Source organism: Chlorocebus sabaeus, chromosome 26 (assembly GCF_047675955.1).
Source record: "Chlorocebus sabaeus isolate Y175 chromosome 26, mChlSab1.0.hap1, whole genome shotgun sequence".
NCBI classification, from domain to species: domain Eukaryota; kingdom Metazoa; phylum Chordata; class Mammalia; order Primates; family Cercopithecidae; genus Chlorocebus; species Chlorocebus sabaeus.
The window spans coordinates 9,267,696-9,294,744 of NC_132929.1; the positions used below are offsets into that span (position 1 = coordinate 9,267,696).

Sequence of the window (27,049 nt, forward strand, 5' to 3'; positions counted from 1 at the left end):
TGGTTTCCTCCTTTCTAACATTTCTCCTCTTCTATTTCCAGACATTCTGGTAGCCCCAGACTCAGATCTCTTACTTCCTTCAAGCCTTTTTCTTGACATCTATTCCCCATGGATCCTATGAACAGGAGAGTACCCTTAGAAGAAAATTTAATTAAATGAGTGTAGCACCTGATTGGCTTCTCATCTTTAAAAAGTAGTACTCCTTTCAGTTCTAGATTGCTCCCTGGTGGTTTCAAACAGTTATTTATTTAAATATTTATCCAGAATGTATAATTGTTATTAGCAGGAGGATTATTTTGCAATAAGTAGTTCCACTGTTACCTGAACCAGAACCTCATCAGTGAGTATTTATTGCTCTTTAAAAGAAGTTGAGTATTTAAATGAAGAAGAGAAAAAAATTGGTGGTTGAAGCAGAATTGAAGTTTTATAAAGAAAAAGTTTTGCCAGGCATGGTAGCTCGTGCCTGTAATCCCAGCACTTTGGGAGGCTGAGGCGGGTGGATCACGAAGTCAGGAGATCGAGACCATCCTGGCTAACATGGTGAAACCCTGTCTCTACTAAAAATACAAAAAATTAGGCAGGTGTGGTGGTGGGTGCCTGTAGTCCCAGCTACTCAGGAGGCTGAGGCAGGAGAATGGTGTGAACCTGGGAGGTGGAGCTTGCAGTGAGCCGAGATCGTGCCACTGCACTCCAGTCTGGGAGACACAGCGAGACTCTGTCTCCAAAAAAAAAAAAAAAAGTTTTTAAGTTGTAAAGAAAAAGTTTTCATAAGAGACACAAGCATGTTTCTATGGAGAGAGGAAAAGGGCCCTGGAAAAGGAGAGAGAAGGTTCCAAAAGATAGAACGATAGGCATATGCAAAAGATAGAACTTTCTTTTGCTTATGCCAAAGCTTCGTTCAATTTAATTCCTTCTCTAATAGATGGGCACAACTAGAGAGGGAATTAAATTGTGTATGGCTTTGGCATATGCAAAAGAAAAGATAGGTGATGAGGACACAGATTTTGAAGTGGCAAGGATGGGAGCTGAACACATATAGGGACTTACTGCTGAAGGAAAACGTAGACTTGTAATCATTGTGTAGATTCCTCATGTGAATAGGCTTGGATTACATTGAATTCAGGTATGGATAACAGAATTCATGGGGTGGCAAAGGGATCAAGGTAAGAGGAGTCAAGTATGATGCTAGAGTTACAGGTTTTAGCTGCCTGTAACTGGCTGGCATATCATTGAGTGAAATGGGGCATATATTGGGGAGGGATAAAGGAAGACAGGAGGAGGTGATGGAATTTATTAACTAAACTTTAGTCATGTGGAATTCAAAAAGCCTGTAAGACATCCAACAGAAAATTTGGGTAGGCATCTGTATATATGGCTTAAGAGTTCAAAAGAGTTCAAAACATTGCATGGAAGTAATGTTCAGGAGTTACTGGCTTAAGTAACTCCTTAGTAAAGGAGTTAGTAAATCACACTATGAGAGTGAATACAGAAAATGTGTATTAAAAAGAGAGGAGGGTCTGGGAAATGCCAATAATTAAAAATGAATGGAGAAAGAGAAACGATAAGAAGGAACATCCCAAGAGATCAGAAAAGAAATAGGCATGTGTGTCATAGAAGTCACAGAAATCAAGAGAAGAGTGTCAAGAAGGAATATAGTCACAGGGTAGAATGCCACTCGGAGAAGATGGCATGTCCATTAGATATAGTGACATGGAGGCCAGTGGAAACTTTGGAGGGAGCTCTTTCAATGGCATTTGGTGAGGACAGAAGCCTATTTAGAGAACTTGAGGGATAAGAAGAAACTAAGAAAATAAAGACAACCAGTGAGGCGTCTCTGAAAGAGAATGATAGCAGGACAGGGTCTTAGAATGGAAGGATTTTTATAACAGGAAAGACTTCAGAATGTTTAAATGCTGAGGGGAGGATATATGTAGAAAAGAAGAGAGGGGAGATACAGGAGAGGGGAGAGGTGGTTAGTGTGCAAAATTGCTGATATGGTGGAAAGGCCTGGTGTTAAGAACATAGACAAGCAACTGACTTTCAAATAAATGAGGAACTCACATTCCATTGAAGGAGGAGGAAAATGTCAAGGATGAGTGTGGATCTGTAGGTTTTTGTGCAGAAAGTTTTGGAGTGAGCTGCCTAGAGAAGAGTAATGACATTTCCAAATAGTGCGAGAGCATAGGGTTGAAGACCACTTGAGGATGGTGACCATGAATTTTTAGTGCTACCTGTTTTCTAGGTGGTGTCACTCTCTGCAGCAGTCCCAGCACAGGCATGAAGAAAGTGGATAGTTAAATTCAACCAGGATCAAAGTGTTGCCTGGCAAGTATGATAAACAACAAAGGGGCAAAAGAGTTTAGGATATTGTACCATGGAATCTTGGAATTTAAGCTGAATGAGGAAAGAACTAAAGATAGGAGTGAAAATATATAAAGGGATATAAATAGTAGGGAGAGTAGTTTAATGAGTGAGCAAGCAAGTTGGAAGATGAGTAGGTGGTTAGATAGTGGCCCGTCTCAATCAGAGGTCTCAGAGTAGAGGAATTTCTGGAAACAACCCCTAGGTGTATGACTATCAGAGGGTGTGACTGACGTGGAGTGTGGAAGATAGTTGATAAAAAGGAGGCCAAATAACTGAGGAATTGTAAGATGGAATATTCGTTCATTAGTAGGTCTACTGTAACAAATTACTGCACTCTAGATGGCTTAAAACAGCAAATTATTCTCTTGCAGTCCTGGAGGCTAGAATTGGAAATCAAGGTGTTATCAGGACCATGCTCCTTCCAGAGTCTCTAGGGCAGGATACTTCCTTGCCCATTCCATTTTCTGGTAGCTTTAGGCATTCTTTGGTTTGTGGAAGCAGAACCCCAATCTCTGTCTCCATCTTTACGTGGCTTTTTTCTCTGTGCATGTCTTTGCCTGTGCATAGCATTTTGTTCTTCGTATAAAGGACATCAATCATCTTGGAAGAGGGCCTCCATCTCAACTTCATTATATCTGATAAGGTCATATTCACAGGTACAGGGGGTTAGGAATTCCACATATCTTTTTGGGGGACACAAAACCGTATCAATATGAATGTTCAAATCACTAGGAGCAGAAATGAAGAGAAGACAGATTTCAGTAAGGGAATAATAGGTCAAAGTACACAAACATCAAAGAGGAGGGGAGTGGAGGGTGATGTTGCCGGGTGTGTAAATCTTAGAGTTAACAGTTTGTGGAAGAATAATGATCTGAAACCACTGCTGAGCAGGAGAAGAACATAGGCCCCACCTTGTGAGCCTGAGTTATTTGGTGAGAGAATGAGTATCCTGTGATTGGGAAGTCCCTAAGGGAAGCAGGGTCCTTTGGGAGGAGCTGAGTTTCATTCGTTCAGGCTCGGAGTGAGAAGTGGTGCTCAGGGAGAACTTTGGGACAGATGGCTGGGTGCAATGGTCATGACTGTAATCCTATAACTTTTGAGAGGCTGAGGCATATGGATCACATGAAGCCAGGAGTTCAAGACCACCCTGGCCAAAATGGCAAAACCCCATCCCTACTAAAAATACAAAAATTAGCCAGGTGTGGTGGTGGGCGTCTGTAGTCCCAGCTACTCGGGAAGCCAAGGCATGAGAGTTGCTTGAACCCAGAAGGCAGAGGTTGCAGTGAGCTGAGATCACGCCACTGCACTCCAGCCTGGGTGACAGAGCAAGACTCCGTCTCAAAAGAAAAAAAACCAGTGTGGTGTGGATGATGGAGGATGGAGCATATTGATTACGGAGCAGGCATTCCAGCAGGAGGTTTGGAAAGGGCAAAAGGCTGAGTCAGGTGAATGGAGGGTGAGAGAATTAAGAAAATGAAAATACAGAAGAGGAAAAATGATACAGCAGAGGATTTAGATAGTGGCAGTTGCCGAAAGGAAACAAAACAAGGGCATGAGACTTACGGGTTTAATCCTGCTGTCTTCTGGAGCGTGGTGGGCATGTAGGGGCATGTAGGAGATAGAGGCTGGATCGTCATTCTGTTTGACCTAGACATTCCTTTTTATCTTAGCTACCAGAGTGCCTGTTTACAAGTTCAAGGCTTGCTGCCCAACATTTTGGGTGAACAGAGTTATGCACATATGGTGGGCTGGCCCTGTGGTGAGGTTCTAGGGGGACCACGGTGGGCACTATGCACTAAGAAACTGGCCTACATCAGGCTGTTGTTCCCGTTGGGCCAGGGATTATTGCTGTCACATGCAGGCAGCACAGAAAGGCTCGTTTCATATTGGTCCATATGCAACTTCAAGGTGAAGGGTTGAGGTGCAATCCTAACTATGTTCAGATTCTGAAAAACATGGCTCCACATTCCAGTTCTTCCTGATCGGCAGCTGAACTGTTTTCTTTCAGGAAGTTCTCTTCCCATTTCTACGTCCACATTGCTCCTCATGCTCTGCTATTTCTAACAGTCAAGGAATGGAGAAGGGAAACAGATATCTAAAGAAATAGCATAGAAGTCAAGTGCAACACGTGTTAAGTTTATTAATGCATTTGTCATCTGTTGAACCCATAGTAAAAAAGAAAAAAACATCCACCTTTTAACTCTGAGATCTGTCCTCATCTGTATTGTCCTCCTGCCTACTTGAGTTATTAATGCTGTCTTGATAACTTATCTGCTTGAGGCAATACCAAACCCCTATTCTTATTTAAAGGCAATCTGCACCTCAGTGGTGGGAATCTTCACAAAGAATTTATTCAGTGTGTAAAGTAGCACCGTAGATCTGCTGTTCATTTGTCATTTACTTGCTCACAGCAGGCCAGTGGCCCCAGGTGAATTATGAACAGGTATTATTCATACACGAGGCACCTCTGCCACGCTTAGTACTTTGCTCTTTAGACCTAATAGCTGCTATTTTGGTCTCGATTAGCAGTATTTTTTTCTTCCTCCACTGACTCCTGAACTTACTAATTAGATCACAACCTTGCCTTTTTTTTTCTGTCATTAGAATGTCTCTTTTCTAGGTGTTGTTTTTACATGGAAAAAGAAATAAAATGGTATATTGTGTTTGTGTTAGAACTTGACTTTTAAGAACCCAAGTCATGGCCGGGCACAGTGGCTGACGCCTATAATCCCAGCACTTGGGAGGCCGAGGCAGGCAGATCACGAGGTCGGAAGATCAAGACCATCCTGGCTAACACAGTGAAACCCCGTCTCTACTAAAAATAAAAAAAAATTAGGGGAGCATGGTAGCACATGCCTGTAGTTCCAGCTACTTGGGAGGCTGAGGCAGGAGAAGCGCTTGAACCCAGGAGGTGGAGGTTGCAGTGAGCCAAGATCGCGCCACTGCACCCCAGCCTGAGCAACACAGTGAGACTCCATCTCAAAAAAAAAAAAAGAAAGATAGAAAAAAAAAACCCAAGTCATGTTACATCTATCATGTTGATTCTTCATGGATATTTTAAAACCAGGAGGTAAAACCTAAGTCATAGTTATGACCTTTTTGTGTTGTATTTTGAAGTTATGTGCATGCTCATAATTCACAAATCATACTACTGTTTTGGGTAGTGATTCAAGAGATTGGGCTTTCCTCTCCCTCTAACTTACTGTAAAATATGATGCAAAATGACCTCTCAGGCCTGAGTTTTGCTACCTGTCACATGAGGACCTGTTTTATGAAGGAAATGCCTACAGTTTTTTTTATAAATTAAGATTTTCAGACATTTACATAAGCAGCTTTATGTTCCTTATTTTTTTAACTTTTAAGTTCAGGGGTACACTTGAAGGTTTGGTACATAGTTAAACTCAGGTCACAGGGGTTTGTTGTACAGATTATTCATCATCCAGGTATTAAGCCCAGTGCCCAATAGTTATTTTTTCTGCTCCTCTCCCTCCTCCCACCTTTCACCCTCAAGTAGACTCATGTCTGTTGTTTCCTTCTTTGTGCTCATAAGCTCTCATCATTTAGCTCCCACTTTTAAGTGAGAACATCAAGAATGTGATTTTCTGTTCCTGCATTAGTTTACTGAGGATAATAGCCTCCAGCACCATCCATGTTCCCACAAAAAACATAGCATCGCTCATTATTTATGACTACATAGTATTCCATGGTGTATGTGTACCACATTTTCTTTATCCAGTCTACCATTGGTGGGCATTTAGGTTGACTGCATATCTTTACTATTGTGAATAGTGCTACAATGAATATTCACGTGGAATAGAATATTCTAGAATGATTTCTGTTCCTCTAGGTATGTACCCAGTAATGGGATTGCTGGGTCAAATGGTGGTTCTGCTTTTTAGCTTAGACATCACCGCACTGCTTTCCACAACAGTTGAACTAATTTGTACTCCCACCAACAGTGTATAAGTATTCCTTTTTCTCTGCAACCTCACCAGCATCTATTGTTTTTTAACTTTTTAATAGTGGTCACTCTGACTGAGATGGTGAGATGGTACCTCATTTGCCTCATTCCTTAAAGTTTCATTCTTTTTAAATAATGACCTGACCAAACTCTATGAACTGAAACATTTTGAACCACTTGCAAACAAAAAACTTTTTTATTCTTAACTTCCTGACATAGAGCAAATAGTTGATTTTTAAATAATGTATTAACAAAACACTATTGGGAATTTGTTTTTCTTCATCTAAATTATTTCAGGGAATAATTACAAAGTGTTCCTAACTCAGTCATTCCAGGATTTTGCTGCTTTCTCTATGTCTTCAAATCACTTTTCTTCCATTTAATTGAGCTTTATCCAAAGCTTTTAGAGGATGAGAACAATTGGTACAAGAAAGCTGTTTGTAAGCCTCTCTCAAACAGCTGCCTTGGGCCACTGAGCAGTTGACAAAATTAAGAAACTCTTGACCTAATGATCTGTTTCTTCTTGGAGCATTTTCATCAAGGATTTTTGCTTTAAGCCCTACTTTAGTACTTCACTGTACATCCCAAGATATTTCCACTTCAAAATAGAACAGAATATCATCTCTTTGGGGTGATTCAGGTGCACTGCTGCCTAATAGCACTGAGGGTGGAATAATTGATCTCAGCCTCACCTCTTCAATTCCAAGAGTAGTCACTTCAGACTTGAAATTTGAATTATTACCCTAATAAGCCATGGCATTTAGATTCAAACAATTTAACTTCTTTTACCTAAAGGTGAAGAGAGTTTTTAGAATTTAATACAAGCTATGAAATGGAGTGAACAGAGGGAAGGCTTAATATTATCCTTCAGAAACTTTTAAGTAAACAGCTGAAGAGTATTACTCTTTTGTTTAAAAAAAAAAAAAAAAGACAAGAAAGATGAGAACTTTTTGATGTTTACGAGAATTTTTACAACCTTCTCTGGTCAATTTTTGACTTGAAAAATGAGCCCTGTGGTTTTGCTCACTACTCAATTTCCTTGGCAAATTGTGTCAAGAATGCTTCTCCATAAAGATAAGCCTGGCCAGTATCCATGGGGCTTGGCACGGAGCTCTCTTGGAAGGGTGGTGGTTCTCAATCTTGAATGAACATATCCATCAGTTCCCATTTTTGTATTGGATGGGGCCAGAAACTGGCTTTTACTTTTTTAAAATAAACTCCCAACAATTCTTATGCAGGTGGTCTACAGCCTGCACTTTGAGAAATTGTTGACAGGGGTAATTTGCAGTCACTGACCTTATACACCTGTTTCGTCATTTGACTAATATCTTCAGTGACAAAGGAGCTAGCTGGTTAGCCAGGTTAGGTGTGCTGGTGTCATCACAAAATAAAGCAAAGCTATGATCTCGACTTCATTAGCGTCACATTCAAACTTACCCACATTCTGTCATAGGTTTCCAGTTGCTATAGTAATAGATAGACTTGCTTCCTTTCCAAAATATACAAGTTTAATAGGCAGCCAAACATGGCTTTCATCTGTGTCTAGTTCACTAAGAACATAAGGATGAATGCCACAGGAGAGCAAATGGCTAATTTGAAGCATTTCTCTTCATAGGGTCTGATAGACCTTGCTTAGGTTGCCGTGAGCAAGGACTTTGCTTTTTGAGGTGTGGCATTGCTCCATCAGTTTCTATCAATGCATTCATTCTGCCTAGTGTTGCCAAGTGAACTCAACCATCATGTATTGGAGATAACTCTTAGTTATCCAGGAGGGAAAAAGAAAGGCCATAATTTGTCATGCAGCACCCCTTCCCTGTCTTCATTGTTGATGGAGAACCTCAGTAACCCTGGTTGATTACTCAGCAGAGCAGAGGAAGGGAGCTCAAGATGAAAGCCCAGTCATGTGAACTTGGATGGTTGGACAGATGTAGCATTAGACGTGGTATTTCCTGGCCAGTCCCCCCAGATACTGAGTGATGGGTTCGATTCAAGTAGGAGGAGACTGAGTCTCCTAATGCTTTCCCTGTGTTTATCAGACACAGCTCATGCCCTGGGTGAAAAATGTCAATGACTTCAACCAGGAAAGGTTTGGGGAGAAGGAGAGCCAATAGATCACCACAGTTCAATGAACACTTTCATTTTACCCAGCCTCCATACTTAAAATTCTTCCTGGTAAGGATGACATGATTGAAGAAGATATGGTCTGAGGAGGGGATCGGTCTTTCTATTACCATTCTATTCAAACACTGCTAAGTGAACATTTTATCTCCTGTAGCCTCTGCCGCATGCCCAATGTATATATTTTTAAGTGTCTGTGATGAGTATGATGAGCTTTCTTGCCCTGGGGATGTATAGTACAAATCCTTGCAGATGTGAACATCTAGTGGTGGTAGTTCAGCTCAGATAGTATGAGACAGTTGGAGGGGATGGGGTCTAGTTCTCTGTGGAGAGATAAGAGAACTTTTTCCATTTTGGAGAAAAATATTTAGAACATTTATTTCCACAGAGGTTTTTGAAAACTGCACATTTTTGAATATCTGTCCATGTACTGCTGCTAATTATTTTTTAAACCTAGAATTTGGTTTCTAGAGATATTCTTATTTCTCTCAAAGCAAAAAAAAAAAAAAAAAAAATGCCATGTAGGAGCAAAAAATAAAAACTACATGTCCACATTGGAATTTGGATTCAGTTTGAGAGTAGGAAGAAAGCATTGGGGAAAAAACTCAAAACCATTTGGAAGCCAAGCTGTTGTGCTTGCCTTTCATTGCCCTGAGCTTTATATTCACTTCCTATCCTGGGTCCGTGAGCCTCATGCAGCTAATACTGCAGTCCAGGCAGGACCCCATACACTAGAGTGCTGCGAAAGTTATAAATGATGCTGATGCCAATTGCACCTAAGGAGACAGCCCCACCTCTGGCTACTCAGTGTCTCTTTCTGTCTGTCAGCCTTCAGTTCCAGTTTGGCATTTCCTCAGCTCTCGTGGGCGCTTAACAATGCTTTTCTCAATCTTCCGCTTCCTGTTATGCAATGAAAAGGCCAAGAGACACAAATTCTCCCATCCTACAGCTGCTGGATACCACTGCCGTGGTAATAGAGAAAAGCCTCTCAATGGTTTATAAATTCTGTAGCAACTATATCATCATTCCAGAGGGAGGAGAGTGTAAGTGGGATGGGAAAGGAATACATGGGAGAGGCAATCCTCGTTTGTGTTCTTCCCACCAAAACTACAGTGAAACTAAATTTGAGACCAAAACATGAACATTAGCTTGAGACTAGACCTTCCTTCTCCCCTCTCCCCTCAACCTTTACCCCATCTCTCTGTGTTTCTGCCGATCTTACCTCATCTTAGCTGCACCATCTTGTACCCTGCCTTCCTCCCCCAACCGATGCTTACATCCCTAACTTATTGATGGGACACTGTTGTTGATTTTTATCTTCTATCTGACATTCTGCCTTGTCTCCCTCTTGGCCTCTGCTATTTTTCTGATATGCAAGCTCTTTGGAATAACATCTTCATGGTTTCTCATCACAGCATCCATTAAAAGCTAGAATGCCAGGGATTGTACGTCCTCATTAAGTTTCCACAGCTCATTGTAGTACCTGTGCTGCTCATTAAGTGGTGGTTTATTTATGGCTATATATTTTGATGACCATGGAAAGAGTCAGGGTTTCAGGTATTTCTGTCCATCAACAGTAGGTATTAGTTGCTGCTCATCACCGCAACTTGTTTTTCCAGATGCAAGTGTTCCAACTTTTCACCTGTTGGCACCTTAGCTCTGTAACATGCCGACCATGTGCTGTCAGGCAGATGGAAAAACTGGGCTTCATTGAGAACTAAACCAACCATCCAACCTGCCACTTACGCTTTTTCCCAGCAGACAGTTTTGCAAGCCAGCTGTCCAGCATTTTGTCTCTGATTCTTGGCTGCCCCCTCTTCCTAATTTTAAAGACATAGCTTTATCACACTAATTTTCACCGGGTTCTTGGCAATATTCTTCCTAACTTCCAGAAATAACTTATGCTCGGCAGAATGTAGGTGTCCAGGGCACCACAGCATTGCTTTTGGTTGGGGTCATGTCAAGCAAAATAATAAAAATAAGAATCATGTAGATCTCAAGTTATTGGATTATTTATTTGAAAGAAACTCTTAATGAATGGAATTCCATTCAATCCATTTTAATGAACGGATATAGAGTGAGAATCCCTTATTCTTGGAGTCCTAAATTTGCTTGTTTGGTCTGGTTGTTTGAGTCTCTCTCAAGCAGGTGTCAGAGACCTCCTGTTTAACGATCACCTGAGACAGGCTTTTAATGTACACACCTGGAGAAGGGTTCGAGGACTATGAAATTTTGCCAGTCCTGCCCAGGAGTTTCTTGGGCTCACCATGTTTCTGCATTAATCCTTCCAGAGCAAGCTTATACATACGTGTTTTAGCTCTTAGGAGAAATCCCTGAGCACCACCAAAAGAATAATTAGCTGGGCACTGTGGCACATGCTAGTAGTCCCAGCTGTTTAAGAGGCTGAGGCTGGAGTCTCTTGAGTCTAGGAATTGGAGTTCAGCTTAGGCAACAGAGAGAGACCTTGTCTCAGAATAAATGATGATGGTGATGATGATGATGATGATGATGATGATGATTGACGCAGGCATTGTTCTCACTTGAGTTAATAAACATTCCCCCCAAGAGAGGCTAGACTTTAATGGACCTGTTGATCAGTGTCAATTAATAGCTATATATCTGGGTCTTTGAGGAATAGGCAAAGAAAGAGTGATTGTGGGTATTTCTTTTTTTTTTTTATTTTTTTAGCTCTTTATCACATTAGGTTGGCATTTCTCAGCAAGTCTTTTGTCAAAGGATATTTGTCCTGCAATTTGGATTCCCTGCTTCTAGGCAGTGGTGATGCCTCCCTTACATAAGAAATGTTTCAGCAAGCGTTTTTCTTGAGTAAATATTTATTTAAGATTTCTAGAATGAGCTTTCTATTCCATTCAATAAATAAATCTGATAACCTTCTCCAATTTCCTTGCACATGATCAACTTATTCCATCATTTTCCTTCTGAATATTCCTTGTGGTGTTGGAATAAACCTCAGGCCAGCACGGTGCCTAGAAACAGCAATCATTCTGCTCATGGCTGCGAGTGCTTCTGCTTTACAAGTCTCCTGGTGCTGTGGTAGCGTTTTTCCGCCACTGTCAGTTCTCCTGGGGCAGCTCACTCATCCCTAGAATGAAGAAGCACCTAGAGAGAGTCTTTGTGCTGAAAGCATTGCATTTCTGTGGTTTATTCCTCAGACATCAGAAGGGGTTTTCTTTACTTCCTTCTTTTAAAAGATACTGACATCTTCCTCCTCACTTCCTTCCCCCCCTCAAAAAAGAATATTTTCCAGCTATAAGTATAAATTTTCTGCATCTCACTGTGTGCATATAATTGCTTTTGTCAGCAGTGTCTAAGCAACATTACAACTCAAATGTTGTGAATAGCTTCTATAGTCTTCTCCAGAAAAACTTTCCATCTTTTACCATAATTTAAGAAAGGTTTATACGTTTTAACTTTATTTTATAATAACAGCTCTTAATACAAACAGGCAAGCTCTCTTTTCTCAAAATGTTTAAAATCTGAATATATACACATTTAAAATCACACATGTGGTCCATAGTTGAAACTTGCACCATCATGCCCAGAGTTAAATTGCGTTTTGGAAGAAAAAGCTTATATGGTGAGTCAGTCTCAGATTTTTAGAACTACATAAAGTGAAAATAATCCCACCTGCCTAAGTTGACAAAATATAGATTTTGTGAGCCCTTGAGCCCTGATAGTCCCAGTAACTTCAGTCCATAGTCTTTACATTCTCAAAGGTTATTCCAAAATAGAGAATGCTTTCTGAGAGATACACTCAGGAACCTGGTATAAAGTCCTTAACTTTCATTTAAGGCACAAGAGTTGGGAGGTAGGTAGCCTAGTGGGATTATAATTCAACAACAACCTTGGGATAGGGATGGGAATGGGAACCCTATCTCCAGAGATACTGATGCAGTATGAGTCAAAAAAAGCTGGGTCTGAAATTTAGGGTTTAAATGTTTATCCTAGTGGTGTGATTATGGGGAAGTGTTTCAGCCTTTCTGAGTCTTTCTCACCTGCAAAATGGCTAAAACCTCTTCTCTAAAAACACTGGTGTAAGGGATAAATGACATAGTATTTATAAAGCATCTTAGTGCAATGCCTGGTACAATTATATAGTTTCGTGGACACATTTAAAATGTATATATGGATTCCATTCTTCTTTCTCTACTTGCCCATATAAGTTTTACCCAGTTCCTTTGTATTTCAGTTGACTCACCTCTGATATGGTTGTACAACTATTTATTATTTTTGTAGAAATCCAGAGACTAGCCAACAGCATCAGATTTAAACATTGCCCATGTAACTTTCTCCATGATAAACTATCAACAACTTTCCAGAGGTCGCAAAGGTAGGCTTAAAGAGCATTTAACTGCACAAATACATAAATAAAATCTGGTTAAGATGAGGTATAGATATTAATGACTGGCTTCACCTTCGAAGGATAAATACAATGCGAATAATTATGTGTTATTGATAATTGATTGGGAGTCTGTAAGTGAGCTCAGGTCTGCTGTAGGTTGATGATATAATGTCTTTAAAGTGCTCCAAGGTCCTGAAATACAAACTACACATACCAGCTCCACCTATCCTGATGCTGTCCCATGAAAACGTGGTCTCATCCAGTTCCACGGTACCCCATGAGGCCTGGTTGACCTGGGACATTTTCTAGAGGCAATAGTGGTTTTCTGCCTAGGAGAGCTTGAGAAGTCTTCTCATCCATGTCTTTGAGTAGGACTATATCAAACCGTCATAGGTAGATGACAGTCAGCCCTGTTTGAGGTGGTGTGGTGTCATGGAGTAAATGCAGTGCATATAGAAGCCAGGCCACTGGGGACCGAGTTCATCTCTACCTGCTACCAGCAGACATAATGCCCCTGGAGAAGTAGACTCTGTGTCTACACGATTTGAAATCTAGAGCCATGGCAATGAACAGCACCCATATTTATTCCCAAACGAGGCAGTCTCAGGTAGCATGAATAGAACATAAAGGGGGAAATTGAGGGCCTGGTGCGGTGGTGTACTACTTTTTCTTTCCTTTGCCCGCTCTCATTCCTTATTCATGATATCCTCGTATATGCGCCCTTTTTCTTTGAGGAATTGAGAGAAAAAGTAAAGGGAGGCAAGGACAGAGATTCTGTAAAGCCTGTAATTTTAAAATGCTGCTTCAATTAATGAAATTTTAAACAGAAAGGAAGAATGCATACATACAATACCAAAAAACGGAAAGAAGAACTCCCCCATTTGGATCATTCATTAAATGAAAATTTGAGATCTTACTGTGTGCAGGAACTCCTTCTTGCCCATATATGAATAAATCCTCTTCACCCCTCAGGCCAAGCTCCTGCCTGGGTGTATTTGTCTAATCTCATCATCCCTGAGAAAGTTCCTGCACGACTTTATGTGCCAGACCTCTCAATTTAGCATTGAATTTCCTTTGTGTGTGTGTGTGTTGTTTTATAAAGTCTCATGTACTGTAGATCTGTCTCTTCAAATAGGTAAAAAAAAAAAATTCTTTGAAGGACAGAAACCATGCCTTACTTTGTTTCTTTGTCCCCGGAGCAGCTGGTACAGGACTGACTGTGCATTGTTGCTTTCTCTAAGTACTGACTAGCCACATGGCTGATACAGGAAAGGACAGTGAGGTTAATTGGGCTGACTCTGGTTGCCCAGCCTCCACTAATTCTCCTTTTGTGGAGAGTACGCTTTAATTCCCCAGATTCCTCCTCTTCTCCCAGAGGAGCCTACCTCTGCTGACATCTGCAGAGATGCCTATACATCACCACAGAAATTTCTCCACTTTCCCGTCACCTTTCTGTTGGCCCAAATGAGAGGTCCCAGTGGGCCATCTGTCAAGTTTAAATGCTGTCTGCCTGCTCTTTCTGACACTTGCCATGGCTTGTTCTTGCTGAGTCCTATCCTTTTTGCATTCTGTCCCATCCAGTAGAAACCTGCTCATCTCCCACTCTTGCTCTATCATCTCCCATATCCACTTACTTAATCACCAGGCCTCATCTCTCCTAACTTCTCAAGATTTTAAAAATCCATTCCCTTATCTCTATTCCTACTGCTGCTACTTTAATTTAGGCCATTGTCACCTCTTACCCAGTTGACTGCAAAACCTCCTAATTTATCTCTCTGCTTCAGCCTAGCCCTCTTTATTTCTCTTTTTTTAAATTGGCGCATAAGAATTGTACATATTTATGGGGTACAGTATGATGTTTTGATTCATTTATACAATATGTAAGGATAAAATCAGGCTTAATTAGCTCATCTGTTGCCTCAAACCTTTATCATTTATTTGTGTTAGAAACATTCAAAATCTGCTTTTGTGGCTATTTTAAAATATACATTAAATTATTGTTAACCATAGTCACCCTAAGTGCTAGAGAACACTAGAATTTTATCTTCCTAGCTAGCTACAATTTTACATCCATTAACCAACCTCTCTCTCCCCACCCTTTCCCAGCTTCTAGTAACCACTATTCTACTCTCTACATCTATGAGATCAACTTCTTTTAATTCCACATGTACATGAGAATATGCAGTATTTTTCTTTTAGTGCGTAGCTTATTTCACTTAACATAATGTCCTCCAGGCTCACCCATGTTGCCACGAATGACAGGATTTTAGTCTTGTTTATGGCTGCATAATACTCCATTGTACATGTATAACACATTTTCTTTATCCATTTATTTGTTGATGAACACAAATTGATTCCATATCTTGGCTATGTCATGAAATAAGCATGGGAGTGCAGATATCTCTTCAATATACTGATTTCATTTTCTGTTCAGTAGTGGGATTGCTGGATCATATGGTAGTTGTGTTTCAAGGACCCTCCGTACTGTTTTGCATAATAACTGTACTAATTTACATTCCCACCAACAGTGTATAAGAGTTTTCTCTTCTATGCATCCTCACCAGCATTTACTTTTTGTCCTCTTGATAGTAGGCATCTCAACTGGACTACTATCATTGTGGTTTTGATTTGCATTTTCCTAATTAATGATATGAGCGTTTTTCAAATACCTGTTGCCCACTTCTATGTCTTTTGAGAAATGTTTATTCAGACCATGTGCTCATTTCGTAGTTGAGTTTCTTTTTTGGGGGTGGGGAAGGGGCTGTTGAGTTGTTTGAGTTCCTTGTCTATTCTGGGTATTAATTCCTTGTCGGATGAATAGTTTGCAAATATTTTCTCCCATCTTGCAGGCTGCCTCTTTACTCTGTTGATTGTTTCCTTTTCTGTGCAAAAGGTTTTTTGATATAATCCTATTTATTTTTGTTTTGTTGCCTGTGCTTTTGAGATCTTTCTTACTCATAAAATCTTTGTCCACACCAATGTCCTGAACCATTTTTAGATGTTTTCTTCCAACAGTTTTATAATTTCCAGTCTTGCATTTAAGTCTTTAATCCATTTTGAGTTGATTTTTGTATATGATGTGTGGGGGGTATTGTTTCATTCTTCAGCATATGCACATTCAGTTTTCTCAGCACCATTTGTTGAAGGGACTGTTCTTTCCCAGTGTACGCTCTTAATGCCTTTGTCAAAAATCAGTTTAGCCTTCTTAACACTGGACCTGCAATTCTTTCAAAGATGCAAATTTGATTATATCATTTCCTACATAACTTGCCTTAATGGCACCCTATTCTCTGAAAATGAAGCCCAAACTCCTCCTTGGCCAGAGTACTCAAGACCCAGTCTAATACCTACTTCTTCCTCAGCCTCACTTCTAACCTCCCCATGCTTACTCCCCTCCCTCTCTCTTGGTCCCTTTCCTCTGCCTTTCTGTCTTCCTCTCTCTCCCTTTCTACACTTCTTTACCTCTCTTCCCTCTGTTTCCCCCCCGTCCTCCATCCTTTTCTCCCCATCTCTCCCCTCCCTCCTCCCGCTCTTTCTTCCCCTCTGTCTCCCTCTCTCCACTCGAGCCATCCTCAACTCCATATGCTTCCTCACATGTTTTCTTACCTCTGGGCCTTTTGTCTCATAGTTTGAAAATTATTCATTTGCTTCCCTGACATTCCACTAAATCACACAATCCTGTAAGACAGGGATTTTGCCTTATTCTTACACAAATAAGAACTTCAAAAATATATTAGTGAACATATAAGTGAGTTACTGAGTTTTGATTTCATTGCTCTTTGTTGGATATGCTTGACATTTATTAAGTATTTACTGTATACATCAGATCCTATTTTAAGCTCTTTAAATATAAAACCTCAGTTTATTCTAAGAAGTAGGTACTATTATACTTCCATTATACAGATAAGGAAACAAAGGCATGTATAACAGAAACTAAGTTACCTGCATAAGGTCATTCAGCTAGTGAATAGTCGATCAGAGACTTGACTTCAGGTAGTCCTACACTAGAGTGTTCACTCTTCACCAGTATCTCCTATAGTGCCTTCAGAGCCATTGACACACCTACAAGGTGTATCACTGAGGCATGACTGTGTAGGAACCAGTCAGATTAACAGAAGTGAAAGGGGCTCATGACACTGGGAGAAGAAAGACGTGTTGAACAACAGGCAGGAAACTTGAAGAGTCATTGCAGTCTGTCTACAGCCACAGCCATAATCAGCAACACACTCCTGGATGATAGTATTGAAGGACAGAGTCTGTTCAAGAAGACTTGAGTTGAGTGCTTACTATTCTATGTATTTGGGATACCAACAGTAGAATAAGGCACAGATTCTTTCAGAGGACCCACAGTCGAGTGAAACAGACAAACCTCAGTGCATCAAGAACTATATAAGCCAAAACAGACTGCAGTTAACAGTACAATGGAGAGGTGACCGTCTTCCTTTGTGTAATTAACTCCCCACCTCATTTCCCTGAGGGCTTGGCTAGTGTTTGCTAGTACAGTGCAAAGGGCCTGTTGTGGATTGCCAGATAGTGAAATGCTAAATGACTACAAAACAGGGGCAGCAGATTCCTGCTAGCCAGGATTCAATAAGCCCCAGAAAAATATGCTATTATGTAGATTTATGGAGCATGGAGGATATATAGACCTTGCCTCCTACTATTTTCCACATAGTGAGGCTAAGTGAATCCTAGTTCCTGGCTTATTCAGGTCCCTGGCATCTCAAGGTTTCCTGTAGGACATTGGGAAATGTAGTGCTTCTCTAGGCTCAGGACAGGTCTTGGGGAGAGTGATGAGGAGCTATTTCAGAACAGATGTCAACAGAGCCTTTCTCTCCATGCTGAGAATCATCAAACACTTGCCCCATGCCTGTCAGGTAGAGTGACTGAGGCACAGGTTCCACAGCATAGACACAATGAGCTGGTCTCCTAGGGGACTCTCACGGCTGCAAACAAATTAGCTTTGATGGACCAGTGGCCTTTGCTCATTCTTCAGGAGGATGGGGGTGGGAGTTCAGGCCAGTTTGGAGTTTAATTAAGGATGGCAGCTGGCACAGGTCAGATGGCTCTGTGCTCCATTCATGTCACAAGTTTTTAGTTGTTTCGTTTTTCTCCAGACATTCCAGTTGCTCTGTTCCCTCCCTTACCACTGCCCCCACGTTGTTCTGTGTGCTATTGAAGTGGCATGCTCTTATTCCCAAGTACAGAGAGTCCAGGCAGGGACCACACTCCAGAAGTACAGAAACTAAGCTGCCAGGAAGCTTTGTAAACCAGTGGCAGGTACAGTGCTCCCATTTGAGAGGCTTCCTCTTCATGCACACCGTTGTCCTGTTTAAACATACCCATTCAAACCAGTAATGAAATTGTGACCACCTGGGACTCTCAATACCCGGATTGAAAGGACAGCTATAGTGATAGCATGGCTAGTGTCCCTATTATCTATTAGTGCTTCTCCTTCAAAATGGTTGATGGCAGAGACAAGGAGAGCTCCTGTCTCCTGTCTGAACAAACCAGACACAGGAAGGAAACCAAGCTGATTTAGAATGACATGATGTCGTGTAAGGGCAGAATCTCTAGCATTTGGAGCTATGAAGGTTTCTGTCTTAAAGAGAATAAACTGAATAGGTTTATTGTAAAAATGGGCATGAATGTTGTGACCATTTAATTTGCCAAAAAACCAGCCATAACTGCAGACATTCTTCAATGGGAAATCTCCAAATCATTCATTCTAATGAATTGGAAGAGGAGGAAACAAGCAAACTATGGCTTTTATGCTTCCTATTCTGGGAACATGAAATTCAGGTAGGCAGAGTGATAGAAAAATCTCTCTAAAATCTCCTGAGATAGCATCACATTTTGGAAGGCGAAGCTGGACAATATATGTTTATGGTAGAAGGTCTTAAGGAAATGCTTTATCATATAATTGTGTGCTACTTGTAATAATGCTGTGTGTACTGTACAAACATTTCCTGGACATGAAGCTCTGCCCTACATCACCTGCCGCCTGCTTGCTCAAGTCCCATACAAATGAGTTAATTACCTGCTTTGGGAACAGACTTTGAAAACAAAGAGAACAACATAAAATAAAGGCGGTAGTCCTCCTCTGTTACAATCTCTTCTTAGTTAATTGTTTTAATAAAAAGGATTGGGCAAATTCCTGTATTGCCAGAATTCCAAGACTAGGTTTTTAGGATTTCTCAGCATAGAGACTTTGAGTAGAAAAGTATTTAAGTAGAAAAGTACTCACTCAAGGCCAGGAGCGGTGGCTCACGCCTGTAATCCCAGCACTTTGGGAGGCCGAGGCCGGTGGATCACGAGGTCAGGAGATGGAGATCATTCTGGCTAACATGATGAAACCCCATCTCTACTAAAAAATACAAAAAATTAACGGGGCATTGGTAGCGGGTGCCTGTAGTCCCAGCTACTCGGGAGGCTGAGGCAGGAAAATGGAGTGAACCCGGCAGGTGGAGCCTGCAGTGAGCTGAGATCCCGCCACTGCACTCCAGCCTGGTTGACAGAGCCAGACTCCATCTCAGAGAGAAAAAAAAAAAAAAAAAAAGGTACTCACTCAAATCCTTCGTTGAAAACTGCTTGAAAATGTATGTTACCCAGAGCCAGCAGCCTTTGGAATAGGATTATCCATTCCTGGCTCACAACTTTAATAAAGGAAAATTGTAGGTAGGTCCAGCAGGCCAATTATCTTATTTTTTAGAATACTGCAGTTGGGAGAGGAGGAAGAATAAACAAACACTTGGAAATTAAAGGGAACTTAAAGATGGTCAATTCCATTATTTTTATTTTAAAACTAAATGCTGAAGTTAGAGAGGTTGTCGGAGCCTTAGTAGCAGACTTGGTTTAGCTTTTAAAGTGGAGCTCCATGGAAACAGCTTTACCTGTTTCGAAGTGTTAGGCATGGCTGTCGGTGACTTCTGGCCCTCATTCCTCATTCCTGTTCTCACGGTATTGATATTCTGCCAATATCATGTAGGAAACACAGGATTGGTACACAGGTGATCACAAGCTGTATTCTCAAGGAAAATGGTGTGTCATCGAAATGGGATTGTAAACTCCAGAAAGGCCATGATTTAGCTTTGTATTTCTTTGTATCTTTTCCAATATCAAGCCCTGCATAAATGAAATACTTGAATATTTGCTGATCTAAAATGTTCTCACAGTGAAGAAAAACTTTAATATTTTTATTAGTGGCAGGAACAGTGTAGGGTTAAGTGCATGGACTTTGGAGACAGACTGTCCGGATTTGTATCTGACTCAGCCAAATGTAACACTTGGGCAGGCGACCTAAACTCAGCTGTGCCTTCGTTTCCTTGGCGAGAAACTGGAATATTAATAGTCCCTATCTTATAAAGTGGTTGTGAAGATTAAATGAGTTAACATATGCAAAGCCCTTAGAACAGTACCTGGCATAAAGTATTCAATAAATATTAGCTACTGTTAGTATGCAAAGAAGGCTATCTTTAACTGTTAAGAAATGTCCCAGAATAGGCATGAATGTCATGATGTTAACTGGTCACTGTTAACTGATTCTAATAAATTGGAATTATAGGGATCATCATTTCTTAAAGTTCTGGACATTTCTTTGATTATGCTGTATTTATATAGCTCTTAACCCCCTCTATGGCCTCTTTTTATACTATATCCAGGTTTTCTTAACAAATCAATGGATTCTCTATTAGGGTCCCTACTGTCTAGAGCCACATTATGGTCTGTCCACTGCCCTTTTCCAGATTATTGTGGATGAGATCCCAGTGGCTTTCTTTCTCTGGTCTCACCCAGACATGGCTGTAGATAGATCAGCCTTCCCTTCCTCTCCCTTCTTTGGGAAGGCTGTGTCTGTGTTCTTCCATATGTACCTTCCCTCAAGTTGATCCTGACATGTTGGAAACTATTCCCTTGATATATGGGGCTTTTCTTATTCTTCAGAAACCAGCTTAAAACCCATCTTGAATAGGAGAAAGCCACCTTTTTGCATTCCTATTCACCCATCCAACTGTCATTTTGATTCATAGGCTCTTTGCCCTTGGGATGTTGTTGCGTGACTGATATGAGTAGGTATCCTCATTCTGATTTTATTTCCACAGTACATTCCTCCAGATCTCTGCGTCTGCAATTTTGTGCTGGAACAGTCCCTATCTGTCAGAGCCCTGCAGGAAATGCTTGCCAACACAGGTGAAAATGGCGGCGAAGGGGTGAGTACCTGAATTGTGTCCTGGGTTGGGATTGGGATGCTCCACATCCCTAAAATACATTCTACATTTCATCCAACTTTGAACTGAAAAATTTAGGACTGTTGAGATGATTCATATGGAGATAGTAAATCTTTCTCCTGGAGTTTAGTTGTTATTCAGCAACCTGACTTCTGCTTCCTTTGAGTTAATCAGCTTCCGCCAGAAAATAGACCACCACTAATGCTACCCGAGCAAGGCATAGGACGCTGAGCCTACTCCCCTCTCTTACCCCAGAATTCACCAGCGAATGTGGAGAGGCTGAGAGGGTCTTGAGATTGAGGGTGCCTGTGAGCTAGTTTCTTTGTCCTTGGAGAAATCTCACTGGGGAGTTAGGACTGCTCCAATGGAGCACAACCAAGTTACAACAGTTCGAACATGATTTCCTGCAGAATTCTGAGTCTTTGACAGGTGTCCAGAACTTGATGGTTTCACTGATGATGAGCAAGTACAGAATTGTCTTGAGTTTCCATTGTCAGTAAAATGATCCTTGTAACTAAGAGACAAGCTCCATATTGCCCATGTCAGAAGGCTTTTGGGCAAGACTTTGCCCAGATATTTCAAAATAATTTTTGACTCTTCCCTTTCCTAATGACTCACATTCGTTTTTATATATTTATCATCAAACACTTTAATTCTACTGCCTGAATATCTCAAATTCAACCATTTCTCTCCACTACCCTTACTCCCCCATACTCCATTAGATGACTATCCTCTACCTTTCAGTTACTGCAACAGCCTATTAATTGCTTTGATTGCTTCTATATTTACCCCCTCCTCCCATTTTTCCACTCAGCAGTTCTTCCAAAATGCAAATACAATTATTACAGTGGCCTGTTTTAAAATCCTTTGTCTTCCCATTATTTTGAGATAAATTCCAAATTCCTAAATGTGGCATAGAGCCCTTTAGGAGTTGGTGAGCCCTGTTCACCTTTCCTGCCCCATCTACATCCCACCAAGTACTCAGTGTCCCAATGACGTTGAATTCCTCTGTCTGCCTCAAATATGCCGGTTCTCTTTTGCCTCTGATCCTCCATATCAGCTATTCCCTCCACATGGAAAAGCTTTCCTCCTCCTCTCTCACTTCCCTTATGTAATTCCTATGTATCCTTCAAGGAACCAGTTTAGTTATTAGATCAGTTGAGAAACCTCTGCAGACCCCACAAGTCTGTTGCTGGGACAACATTAGGTACTTTTTCTATCATAGCTCTTACCATTCTGTACTGTCATTGCAAGTCTTTTTTTCTTCTCCACTAGAGAGTACACTGTCTGTGGGTAGAAACTGTTCACAGTTACCTAGTAGCACAGTTTGTTCTTACTTGAAGTCGTGCATAATACGGACATGTCTCATTTGTAGTAGAAGAGACAATTGACTGTAGAATCAAGAGAATCGATGTTTACATTTCGGTCATCCTCCAGCCCTTAATTAGATGTACCCAAGGGTACATCTAATCTCTTGGGGCCACAGTGTTCTGTGAGTTAGATCTCTAAGACCCTTAATACCAAATATTTGTGTTTTTCCACTGTTTTGATTTATAACAGTGTGCTGTAGGAAGACAACTGAGAATAGTTTGCTTTGTGCCTTAGATCATTAACACAGGTGAGATTTTTGTTCATTTAATGTTTGCCTCAGTCTGGGTTCACTTCCCCGTTCCTTGCATTGACCTCAGCATCTTATATCTTCCACATACCCTCAAACACTTCCAGTTTAGGGAGACTTTTTTTTTTTTTAATTGATCACTCTTTTTCCAAGATGCATCATATACAGAAAGCTTTGATGAGGGAGACCTAGCTGATTTTAAATATCACCACTTTTTCAGTGTGTGATATTTAGATCTGCTACACCCAACCTACTCTATGGTCCAAGGTTAGAAATTAAGGAGACAAAGAGATACTCTGTTAATTGGGGAATTATTTCTTGGCTATTCTCTTATCCTGTTTTGTTTTAAAAGTATATTTCAAAGGACTTCTTTTTCTTTATCATTTAGCTTGAGTGGTTCAGAGTCCTATAGATCAGAAAGTAAATTCAAAAGTTCTGGTTCCTCCTTGTTGCAAAGAACTTAATAGTCTTAACTTGGTTTGTCTTAAGAGGAATAAGTAATCATTCATGTTCCAAACAGAATGGTAGGACTCACTTTAATAAAACTGAGCTCTTCATTTTAGAATATATGAATAAGACCTACCTTAATTACCAGGCATGTTATAGCAGAAGTTTGTTTAATATAATTATATATTTCAGGAGCCATTTATAAGTTACAACATTTAGAAACTAATACATTCAATCTTATTTGAATAATCTACTCTTCTTTAAAAACTCCACGTTCAAAATAAATGATCCATGACATTTTTGTTAATATCTATAGAATCATCATCATCGTCATGATGTTGAGTCAGACTCTGAAATTTTCCATATTGCCTTTTGTTCTATTTTTGCCCAAGATAAGAGAGACCTAATAGTTATTTCCCATCTCGACACATTTATCACTATTATTATAAGTAGTAGTATTCACTGGAGATCTCAGAGAAAAGGGATCTGAGAAGAGAGATGGAACACAGATGGGAAGGTACAGTTTTCAAGTCATATTATTTTACTATGCATTGATGACTCCACAGAATAGTTACCTGAACAGCAGCTTCGGGTACTAGAACCCTCTTGGAACTCTCTCACAATTCCATCTGGGCTCTCAGTCTTTCATATGAAAAACACAAGTTTTATATCATCTCTTGAGTCTGATTATTTTGCTTTTCTGAAGTAATTACTGTGCACATTTACTATTGGTACTTTATTTGATTTTAGAAGATAATATTCAGCAGGGAATAAAAAGGAAAAATAAGGAAGTGAGTTAACATGACAGAGCAGAATGATTCTCTGGAGAGCCTGGGGATGTTTGAGTGGGATGAAGCCTTCTTTGCATGTTATTCCATTCTGTTTGGAAATAGCCATTTTCTGCTCTTAAATAGATATTGCTTTCACTAATGATCATGACTGCCACCAAATGGGAGGCTTTGAAGAGTATAATTTTTCCTTCTAGTCAAAAATTGGTCCTGGTGTACTGTGTCTGTTCACTGCTGTATAGCAACTGGACATTTCTAAAAATGACTTCAGCTGTTTTTTTACTCACGTGTTGAGTGTGCAGAAGTCTTTTGGCAAGGATTTACAATTCTGCAGCAATTTCTCTTGCTAACAAAGAAAACAAAAGTGCCCTAATTTAACAGCAAAGAGGTTTCTTTATTGTTTAAATATCATTAGCTGCAGCCAGTAGTACATGGGAGCCAGCTTTATATTGAGGAGAATCAGTGATGAGGAGGACCTGGAGCAGAGAACATTTTGTGCCTCTCAGAGTCTGCCCTATCTCACCTCCTCCTTGGGTCACTTTACCTCTGATCTAATCCTATGTAATTTTATTCTGGGGAAAATTACCAAGGGATAGATGCTTGGCACTGTGGCCAATTTTATGGCTACAGTTTGAAGTAAAATTCCTGCAATCAAATATTATTTTCACATTTTCAATTGATTTAGACCTGTAGTGTCTACCAACCTTGGGCCGGACACAGAGCCGAAAGAGATGTCCCCATCTCCCTCTAAACCCTCAATCCCCATCAGCCTATAGAAATGACTTTAAAATGAGAGCAAACAGCATTTGTGATGAAAAAAAAATGCTCAGTCTTCAGTGTCAGGCAGATGTGTTTTCAGTCCAGCCTATATTGGACCAGATGTCCTCTGGGGCATATTATTTCTCCTTTCTGTACCTTAATTTCCACATCTTCAAGATGCAGTCTGTTTCATAGAACTGGGTGAGAATTAAATGAGATCACTGCCTACAACTGCCTGTGAGTTTGAAAATAAAAGTATTTTTTCCTCTCTTCATCCCTGATCCACATCCTCCTGTTATACAGATCCTTCAGGAATATTCAAACTGCCTCAAAGGAAGGAGAGTCCTGTGCTACACAACTAGGTGCATGTTAAACTTAACTCCAAATGGGTTCTGACATGAACTGGCATAATGCTTCTAGAAATGAAAGGCCTTGGTTAACACAATTACCAGCTGCACTCCTTCCGATAAGGGCTCCGGTTTTCTCTAAAAGTTGACTTCATCAATGTTAGGTCTTTACAACTACAAAGAGAGATGAAATAGAAATATAAAATGAATTATATAAATGATATATATAAATATCAATATTAAACGAATTGTATAGTTGCCACGTGAACGTGACACTTTATCCATGTCCAGAACACATAAGATTATGCCTGACTTTGGATGCTAAAATATCTGGTATGCTGATACGCAAGCAGCCTTTTAACCTTGATGGGGCCAGGCACGGTGGCTCAAGCCTGTAATCCCAGCACTTTGGGAGGCTAAGGTGGGCAGATCATGAGGTCAGGAGATCGAGACCATCCTGGCTAACACAGTGAAACCCCATCTCTACTAAAAATACAAAAAAATTAACCAGGCGTGGTGGCGGGCACCTGTAGTCCCAGCTACTTGGGAGGCTGAGGCAGGAGAATGGCCTGAACCTGTGAGGCAGAGCTTGCAGTGAGCTGAGATCGTGCCACCATACTCCAGCCTGGGCAACAGAGCAAGGCTCCATCTCAAAACAAAAAAAGAAAAAAAAAACCTTGATTGGGAAATGTGACCTGGAAAGATATTATTTCTGCAAGAACCTTTATAACAGATGTCCTCACTGAGAAGTTCTTCGTTTCCCTGTATTGTGTGATTTGATAGTTCCATTACTCTGAAAGGAGATTTTGGCTACTTGATTTATCCTTGTCTTTACAGTAGAAAACGCCGCACACAGCATGGTTGCTAGTGAAATGGTGTGGCACTTTTGTCGTATGTTACTGCTTCCTGAGGATGACATGCCTGTGACTGCTAGGGGCTGTCTCCTGGTATCATGTGGCCTTGGAAATGGCCAGTGAAGCGTAAACATACGTTATGCTATATTCATATAAAGGTCCTTACAGTGCATGTCATGAGATATATATTTACCTTGCAACCAAGTTCAGGACATTCATTCATCTCATAAAGTCACAGAAAATTTAGTGACAGGTGGCAACGTCATTAAAAAAGAATCAGCTAACAATGCGTCTGCCCTGACACTGCTAGGTGATAAATACAACAAACACTGGTGAAGGGAATTATTAGAAACCCCTTGTTTAAAGTCTGAATTGTTGTTGTGCCAAGATTTCGACATGTTGTTGCAAACTCATCTGGAATGAAGAGGCCTCATAGGATCCTTACTTCTTGGTTCCTGTGTGCCTGCCAGCATTTTTATATCATAGAAGAAAAGAGGAGCCACCATCATTCAGATTTAGCATTTCACTCTGAGGTTTTTATCTTCCCTTTCTAACTGTTAGAAAAAAATTAGTAATATAATTTATTTTGTATGTATGTGAGGAGGAAACATGACTGACGGAGGAACTGTGTCCGCAACTCTAGACCTCATCCTCATTTACATGTTTTAATATTACAGTTTTAAAAATACGTAATTTAATGAGTCAAATCTAACAAGCATTGATTACACTTCAGGAGAGTTCATAAGATTTCCTTTAGAGAAAAAGTACTAAGTCACTCATGCTTATATTGTGATTTAAGTCCGAGGTCTTGCCCGTAGAAGTGTCAAGTCCCTACGGTCAGAATAACCACGCAAAGTGTCGAAAGCCTGAATTTCCTTTGTACTCATTGGTTAAATAAGCCTCTGCCTCAAGCTGTCCAAGAACATCCTTGGTGCCCTCACTCAGGACCGCCCCACCCCAGTACCGATGCCTTTCAGGCTGCTAACCTTGGGGACACTCCCCCTCCCTACACCTAATGGGTGAGAGCAGGATATCACATCATTAAATTTTAAGCTTGCTTGGCTTGACTCTGCTTTTTCTTTGGAGAGGGAGGAAAAAAACATTCTGGTTTCAGATGCTGATCTTTCCTTTTTTTAATCTATGGCTGTCCATCCACACCTGCTACAAAAATAATGTTTTTATACTGACAAAATAACAAAACGACT

General features: G+C 40.5%; 1 protein-coding gene across 4 annotated transcripts in view; it reads left to right on the forward strand.

The window, feature by feature from the left end:
* Positions 1–27,049, forward strand: part of RYR3 (ryanodine receptor 3) — a 551,601-nt gene that overhangs the window by 170,022 nt on the left and 354,530 nt on the right. For all 4 annotated transcript variants that reach the window (XM_073012013.1, XM_073012015.1, XM_073012014.1 and 1 more), the window contains exon 3: positions 20,906–21,013. In XM_073012013.1, the coding sequence (XP_072868114.1) occupies positions 20,906–21,013 (108 nt within the window). The remainder of the gene's footprint in view (positions 1–20,905; positions 21,014–27,049) is intronic.